The following is an 8996-nucleotide window of genomic DNA, read 5'->3' as shown; positions in this document are numbered from 1 at the left end:
TACACATGTAAAATAAAAAGCTTAACGCTAAAACAAAATGCCTAACTAGAAAACCACTGAAAATATATATTTTTGAAAAGCCAGTTTTTAAAAAACATCGAAAATAATACTCCTCCCCCACTCCGCTACCGCTCGCTTCGTCCTGCCGAAAAGAATTATGGGATAGGTAGGACGCGAAAGGATCCACCACACCCATCCTTCGAATTCGGGGAAAAGGAGGACGCATTTGTGGGCCGCATTTGAAGGATCCTACGAATTTGGACAGCCTTCGTCGCGGCGCTGTGACGTAACATCCTTCAAATGCGTCCTCCGAAGGATGTAGACCCTGAATTTGGACACAGCTTCTGTCGCACAGTAGAGAAATTACCATATGGACAGGAGCAGAAGCTCACAGACAATCTTTTACTGTCTATGAGGCTATCGGGGGGACGTGGAGGCCTGAAGTCAAGGGAGATAATTAATCAGAATACTTACCAAAATCTGCTCCTGTTCACGCTCGCCTTCTCTGCAAGATTCGGTGGGTGATTCAGATTTCTTCTGGCACAGCGATTAGAAGACTTACAGGTTGCTCACGTGACATCTACGTCATCAAGCTCAGTTTGAGTCTGCAGTACGCCCGACCCCCAGGAAGTGCGTGCTTCTAATTGACTTCATTTTTCTCAGTTGAATCCAGTGGCTATGAATTGGACTGCTTGTTTAATTTATGTATGTACTTTATTTATTTGTGTATAATTTATTTATGTGAATGATTTGTATGTTTTGTTTGTAACTGCTAATGCTATCAATAATAATAATAATAAAAAGAATAAATAAATAAATTAGCGTATTGGGCTGTCACGTGATAAAAAAAAAAAAAAAAAAAAAAAGTTGAATCCAGTGGGGTCGCTGTGTCCATTTCTTTTACTGTCTATGGATATCTGTGGCAATGCTTTCAGAATCCATGATTAGTGAAAACGAATCTTTGAAAAACATTAACAAAGAATGAAACATATTTGAAGAGCCTGTAAAATTTGTGTGACTATGTTCCTTTTTTTCATTTTCATTGTTTTTCTTCTTTCGTAATGGAATATTTTTGATAGTTTCTAAAAAAAGTTACGTTTAGTTTCATAAAGTTTCGTTCGTTTTTATTGAAGCAAATGTAATTCCATACGTTTCTGTCCAGCATCTTCCTTCACGGACAGACTCTCTCTCGGAGCAGATATTCACAGACAAGGCAGTGATTGTGCTCGTCACCAAACAATGACATATTTCTGTTTCTCTCTGAATTCCTGCATATCATTTCTGCTCTTGGAGTAATTTGTCTGTCATACAGGCCGAGACTCTCCGTCTATTACTCTGACGGATCTTATTAGCCGAAAGCCGAGCCAGCACTCCATGAATCTAGCCACTGTTCTGCAAGCTACCCTCAGTAATTAATTTGATAAATATATTAATTATGAATCGGGCGATCAGATGGTCGTGTGTCCAGCTCGGCCGGTGCTCTGATAACTCATTCTTTGTTGCAGTCGCTCGGGTTTCATCGGCTCTTATCGCGGCTCTCCGCTAACGGCTCGTTTCCTGCCAGCTGTAATTAAAGTGCCCCTATTATGGGTAATGAAAGGTTCATATTTTGGTTTTGGGAATCCCCAACAACAGGTTGACATGCAAGGTAAAAAAAAAAAAAAAAAAAATAACAAACACTTGCTTTGTCTTATAATATGCATAATGTTTTTAACCATACTTGTACAATGACTTCCAAACGATTAATTTGTGTGACACTATCCTGCGGTGATTGGTCGATTGGATCGTGTGATGCGATAAAACAATGTTTTTGAGCGCAGTGCTGCTTTGTGTATAGTGTTACCAGGGAAACCACTGTTTTTAACCTCCAAAAGCGGCACCTGGTGACAAAGAATGAATTTGCATGTTCATTCAGACAAACACGAAAAGACCAACAAGTGGGCGGGCAATATGCTAATGTTTCATGCTGACTTCAATATGAAACGGCTTGGGATTCATTTTAATGATTCTGAGACAATAGCTTTATACACTTTGCACTTTCAGATTTAAAACTTAGCAGGATGTTTTCATTCACTTAGAGCTGTGTTACACACTGCATGAAAGCTCATTTACAAAAATCCATAAGAGGGGAACTGTAAACCCACGGGCTTCTGATTACGAGAGCCTTGTTTAGTCTCTGGGGTCGCATCCCGACCGATCCAAATACAGGACTACACTCCTCGAGAAAGTTCCAAACCGAACGAACATCTGACAGTCGAGAAGTTCTGCTTTCACAGGGAGTAACTCTATGCGCTAAAACAGAGACAGAGAACCTCATGGCGATGATGATGATGAAGGTCAGAGGACACATTTACAGCTTTAAACTTTTGTGTCTCTGTCAAGCGTCTCACTCCAAATGCTGGAATGAATCATCTTCAGAAGCTTCCGCTGAATCCTGAAGCTCCTTGGATCCTCCAGGATCCCAAAACAAACCTCATCTGAGGATACCTCATGATGCTCCGTGACGCTCGAGTAGATTCCTCTCGCAGGCGTCTCTATCTCCTGTGTCAGGACCGGCAGAAGCTCAGATCTTCACTCCACAGCTCATCATTACAGAGTCACCGAGCGCTTTACAGCCAGTCATTCATGAGTCGACATCAGTCAGTGTGCTGGATGAATCTGTGCGAGAAACATGACATCTCTAAGTGACGATCCATCCATCCATCCATCTTCAGAGACATTAAAAATCATTATTTCTGGTAGTAAGTTCCTAACCCATCATAAGTAAATCACTGCAGCTGAATGAAACACGGCCTCCATCTGCTGGAGACAGACACAACCTCTTCTTCTGGCTCTGACTAATGAAGAAAAACTAATTCCACAATGTATTAAATTATGTTCTCCTTCTGCTCTGCTGAGGTCATGGATCTGTCAGAAACACCAACCATAACAGAATAAGAAATCAAATCGCTTTAACATCAAAAATTCACAATTGTGAGAAATACATTCATAATTACTTTTTTTTTTACATTGAAGCTGAAAAGAGTCTCCTAACATCTGACCCTGTTCTGAGATCAGATTCCAGCATCATCAATTCAGTTTTTACGATTCATTTCCATCGGTGCAAATCAAATGTTTCTCTGGGAAAGAAAATGTTCTTCTTGCAGAAACATGAGCCGCAGATCATCAAGAGAGAAACTGTGATGAGGACTGCATTTGACGACTAACAAAAAATAAATTCATTAAAAATAAAATCCAGATTGTAGGCCAAACTAAAGCAGAGACTTTACTGAACTCAAGGTGATGCAGAAAGAATCATGTTTCCACAACACAAGGTTCAGTAGTTATGACTGAACAACAGGAGGAGCTCGAGGATCTGAGATGATTCAGACACTGTTCCTCACACACACACACACACATGCACACACACTCACACACACACACACACACCTCTCACCCCTCGGCGTGGACCATCACATGATACTCTCCAGGGTTCATCAGACACCAGTAATCACCGTCAGACAGTGAGAGACACAACATTCATCAGATTAACCACAATCAGACACACACACATCATCCGACAGAGTCCGTGCAGTCAGATCAGGAACATTACTGAACATTTAGAGACATGCTCCTGTCCCATGATGCCATGCGGTGTGTCGTGTGTCTCACCTGTGTGTATGTGGTGATGACTCTATCCACAGCGATGATGATGGCGTTAGCGATGCCTTTGCCCTGAACGTCCCTGACGACTCCTTTGATCCCATGATGCACCTGGACAAACACAAACACAACATGTTCCACTGCGTGACTGTCACTCATGTCCTTATGTTGTGTAATACTTTGACAGCTTTGATGTTTGACTGATGATGTGTGAGTTTAGAGGTTTGTTAGCAGATAGAAAATAAAAAACCAACGGAAGTCATATGCAATGACCTCGCTGAGATTTACATCACATTTAATCATTTGTCTCACACTTTCATCCAAAGTGACTTACAGTTGAGGAACACAACACGTGATTTATCATAAGATGGCAATAAATACGAGAAGTGCCCATTATACAAGGATTCAGTCATCAATTGAAATCGTAAAAGCTGGGACAGGAGGATAGTAAGCGAGATGAGGAGCAGTGGACAGGGGCTCTGCTGACCGCACATGTTGGAAGTCCATCGGGAACGTCACCACCAGCTCTCCACCCGGCAGGTTTCCTCCCAACACAAACGGGATCTTCTCCATCCATGACACCAGACACGTCTCCACCAGCACCTGGGGTCAGAGGTCAGGGGTCAGAATGGTTTAAAGCAACCTATTAATGGAAACATGAGTTGAGTGACCGCAGCAGTTCATACACTTACATATATATGAGATGAAACCATGTTCAGTAATATCACAGGTTTGACTACACTGGCACTATCTGATGAGAAGAGCTGAAGTGTTCTGACTCTATTGTCCTCCAGAGAGCTCAGTTACAGCTTCCAGTTTAATTCTGCCAAGCTGCTTTAAATCAATCTGTGTTGTATAAAGCACTATAGAAATAAATGGGACTGGATTCTCTTCTCACATCAATGAACTGGCGCCATCTGGTGACTCAAACTAAAGATTTCTAATCATGGAAGTAGATATGATGGACAAACATAGATCTCAAACAAATAATCAATCACTTTTCGATTGCAACCTTTGATAACAGCTTAGTTCCCAAAATCTAACCAAACAGGAAATGCATTGTAATGTTGGAGGAATGTTTTGGATCAGATCTCAGAGTCTGCTGGTCCTGAAAACACCAAACCCATCGCTGTCGAGCCAAAAGAACACATTTCAGAACCAGCACATTACCCAGAAGCCTCTGTGTTTGTGATCTTGAGCTTCCTGAGCTGATAGAGCCATCAAACAGGAGAAACCTTTAGAAAGCATTTATGATTTTTGATAAAAGGGTTAGGCGTTACACTGAGATATTCCCACTGGGAGACTGATGCAGGATCCAGGAGTTTCCCATCAAACCCTGAACAAGAACAAGCTCTCTCTCACACACACACACACACACACACACACACACACACACCCTGCGTTCACTCAGAGGAGCTCATCCCTGTGCATTACTCCCTTCAAAGGGTGTAGCCTCCGCAGTGAGAGCTTCGAAGGGCTGAAGGGTGTAGGGGACCAAACTACTGTTTCTTGAAGTGCCCTTCTGCATCATCATCACGTGCAAAGAATCTGCGCAAAGGATCATGGGAGCCTGAAGTGTCCGTCAGTTGTACCCTTAGAAATCCTTCATCCAGTAGTGCCCTCTGAAGTGGCCAGTTTCAAGCTCTTCGGTGTGTAATGACCCTTCAGTATGGGTCATGATTGTTTTCACTCTGAAGTGCCCTTGGTTTGGAACACACTCCAACACTCGCGTTATAATCAGTGAAGCTGTCTACACCGTGTGATGACTATGAATGCATCTCTGATGCTTACTATGAATCCACACACATCTGCACTTTGTTGTTTATGAGGAGAGAATTAGTTTTGAAGCTTAAAGTTTGAATGTTTTGAAGGGAATACAGTCTGCCATAAAAAAAGATAAGATAGATTTATATTGTCAGATGATAGATAGCATGTTTAAAGCATGAATTAGAACACAGCCAGAATGTTTTAACACATTTAGCATGTTTATAAAATGATTTGCATGTTAGCATGTCGTTAACATGTTTGTAGCAAGTTTAGCATTTGACTTATCAGTCAATAAATGGAAAACAAAGTAACTGGCATTATTTTTTTGAAAAAGTACTCAGATATTTTCTTGTAAATGAAAAATGCGCTACTTTACTATTAACTTGAAAAACGTAATCTGATGATGTAACTTGTGTTACGTGTAATGTGTTACTCCCAGCACTGCACACATCCTTTACTCTGTTTATTACATGTAAGTGTGAACTCATTAAATACTGTTGTGTTTTCATCCATACAGTCAAAGTCAACACGGTCCAAAGTTATTCAGTTTCCAGTTTTTCCACAATATCTTCTTTAGTGTTTTTTGGGTGAACTATCCATTTAAAAGTACACATAAAAGCCAGATTCTTCCACGTCTGCTGTATCAGCAGTGTTTAATCTAGTCTCGTTAGTGTCACAGATCATAATGATGGCAGGAAGTTGAATCTGGACGGATCTGAGCAGGTGTCAGTGATTCAAACACTAAAGACTCTGTGTGTTCCTCTGTCACGGGTCAGGCGTGTTCAGAGCGAGCGTCCCACGTGAAGGACTCGTCCTGCAGAACCTGGGCCAGTCTCTGATTGAACGGAGAGTAGAACAGTGAGAGCAGCTCTCGTGTGTCCGCACGCATCGGCCCGAGGTCTCTGTCGGACGCACGTCTGGTGTTTGACGCGGGACGCTTGCTGATCTGTCTCTGTTTCTGATCAGACAGCGCTCCTGCAAGAGTTCATCCACACAGATCACAGTCAGACACATCTCCAACACTCTTCAAATAAAGCAATGCATTCTGTGTTTTCAGAAATAACTGTAAAGTTAAAATGCATTCTAATATTTTGTCATGTGTTTAAATGCATCATACGTTGCAAAGGTGTAACAATGAATATATGAGTATATATATAATATATATATATAAGTACCATAACTGTGGTGATAATTATTCATGAGATCATATGATGAATTAGAAAGTGCATTACAAGGAGCAATTAATGCATTAAAACTACTTTCATAATGCATTATATATAAAGTGTTACCAAGATCATATTTGATTCATATGTATTGTCTCTTTAGTTATTTTCTAAATACACATGACATATTGTGATCTGCATGTTCTACATAACAGCACTACTCAGATGATGATGATGATGATGATGATGATGATGATGATGATGGGGCTCTGGCGCCCCCTGCTGCTCACAGCATGAACATGAACAGGACTGGACTGGTCATCAGGACTGACCTAAGCGCAGGAAGTGGAAGATCCTGCTCATGCTGAGCTCCGGGTTTAAAGCGTGATCCTCCAAACGCAAAACTAAGAGCTGATCACGGCTGAACACTGACAGCCAGTCCAGAAGAAACAGCACATACAGGCCCACCTGCAGACGCACCTGCACACACACACACACACACACACAGTGAAAATGTGACATAATCAACCAATCAGAACAGAGCTGGTGTCTCCAGTGGTGTCAGAAAGTCAAAGTATTTGTGTTTATTGTTCATCTTTATTGTTGTTTTTATTTATGTTTCCAACCTGTAATATATGTAAATGAAGAGATCGGTGGCCCTGCTGAACACAGAGGTCAGAGGTCACTCACGCTCATGGCGTTGTTCAGTGTGTTGTTGTACACACACGCTCTGAGCCCAGCGTCGCGCAGACAGTCCTCGAACATCCACAGAGACTCACACACCTTCTGATGGAAGTCCAGCGCTGATTTATCACTCGTGCTGAAGTACAAATAATCTGAATACAGCCTGAAGAGAAACACCACACGCGCACACACACACACACACACACACACACACACACACACGCGCACACACACACACACACACACGCACACACACACACACATGCTGTCACTAGATCAGCACTGAATGTCTAGATATATTTTAGTACTTAAAAATGAGACATGTTGACCAGATGAAGTAAATATTAAGGTTTTTATATTCTTTACGTAAATTTTCTGTGGTTTTAGTTAGGGTTAAGGGCGTGTGGTGACCTCTGACCTCTCCACGGGGTCTCTGAGGATGGCGATGAATCGTGCGTCCGGCTGCAGCGCGTGAATGAAGTCCTGGACGAGTGCCGGAGGCTCCGCCCCTCTGCTGTTGCCATGGAGATACAGCCAGGCGTTGTTGTCCCACATAGTGGAAGCGCTGGCCTCACCTGTCAATCAAACACAAACACACACACACACACACACATTTAACATGGAAATGAAGCCATGCTTTAATGATGCTATTCAGAGAGGATGATGAGTTTTTTCCATCTAGGACCGAACTTTTCCTTCAGAACAGTGTGTACACGCTCCAAACACACTGTATTACACTGTATATTAATCGTTAGTATTAAAACACCAGATGCAACCACTGCATGTTATTCATTTTTTAAGTAACTGATTAAATGACTGATAAATTAAGAGTCAGCCCAGACATGAATATTTACATCTAATTACTGTAAAGTGTGTTATTCAGTGAAGCGCAGGCGTGAGGACAGTACCAGTGATGATGTTGCTGCTGGAGTTTCCCAGAAGGCTTTGCTGTATCTGAAGGGTCACCGGGTCAAACAGGTCCAGATAATGGTCCAGCGGGAAACGTGTGTGAGGACGTCCACCGTATTGAAAGACTCCTGCACACACACACACACACACACACACATCCAGCACATTTATGAGCATCAACAGGACAACATACAACACACTCAAGCAGACACCAAGACAAAGAACGCTGAGCACTGGACAGTTATATATACTTTACCCACAATGCATCTTGTTGATACAGTGTCAGTATACAGACATTTATAAATCTGTGTCAATGTTAGACTGGATCTGGAAATATTTTCTAGACCTGGTATAAATATCTCTTTTCATAATTATAAATGAAATGCATTATGGGAGTGAATCTTTATCTGTGTGTTTCAGTTCAGACGCTTGTTGTTTTCACTGGTTTAGACCCAGTTCTGGTTTGTTTCTTTAGTGTAATGACAGTGAGATGACGCGTGAGACACACAGGAAGCGCACCGAGCCTCTTCCTGCTCCACCAGTGTGGCTCTTTGGGCTGTGTGAGCCGGACGTCCGGGTGAAGCCTCAGGCGCTCGTACAGGTCCGTCGTGCCACACTTGGGCTGGCCGATGATGTAGAAGTAGGGCAGACAGCGCAGCCGCTGCAGTTTCCCATCATGCCGTGTTACCAGCTGTCTGAAGGAGACGCTCAGCTGCTCAAAGATGTGCTGTATGGGTCTGAAGGAGCGTCCGAACAGGTTTGACCCGTACGGATCCACGCTCACGTCTCCACGCAGCTCCTGGAACCAGCAGGGGTTCTTAACATCCGGCA

The 8996-nt window shown here is 42.5% G+C and overlaps 1 protein-coding gene across 2 annotated transcripts in view; it reads right to left on the bottom strand.

Annotated features, from left to right (window-relative positions):
* Nucleotides 1-5859: 5859 nt before the first annotated feature.
* LOC128025594 (carbohydrate sulfotransferase 15) overlaps nt 5860-8996 on the bottom strand; it is a 7986-nt gene continuing 4849 nt past the window's right edge. For both annotated transcript variants that reach the window (XM_052612076.1, XM_052612077.1), the window contains exons 4-9: nt 8685-8996; nt 8165-8293; nt 7675-7831; nt 7263-7419; nt 6905-7052; nt 5860-6384 (exon numbers count right to left, since the gene is read on the bottom strand). The exon at nt 8685-8996 is cut by the window's right edge and continues 28 nt beyond it. In XM_052612076.1, the coding sequence (XP_052468036.1) occupies nt 6182-6384; nt 6905-7052; nt 7263-7419; nt 7675-7831; nt 8165-8293; nt 8685-8996 (1106 nt within the window). In that variant the 3' untranslated portion in view covers nt 5860-6181. The remainder of the gene's footprint in view (nt 6385-6904; nt 7053-7262; nt 7420-7674; nt 7832-8164; nt 8294-8684) is intronic.

Source organism: Carassius gibelio, chromosome A12, assembly GCF_023724105.1.
Source record: "Carassius gibelio isolate Cgi1373 ecotype wild population from Czech Republic chromosome A12, carGib1.2-hapl.c, whole genome shotgun sequence".
Classification (NCBI taxonomy): Eukaryota; Metazoa; Chordata; class Actinopteri; order Cypriniformes; family Cyprinidae; genus Carassius; species Carassius gibelio.
This window is presented reverse-complemented; position numbering and strand designations above follow the sequence as displayed.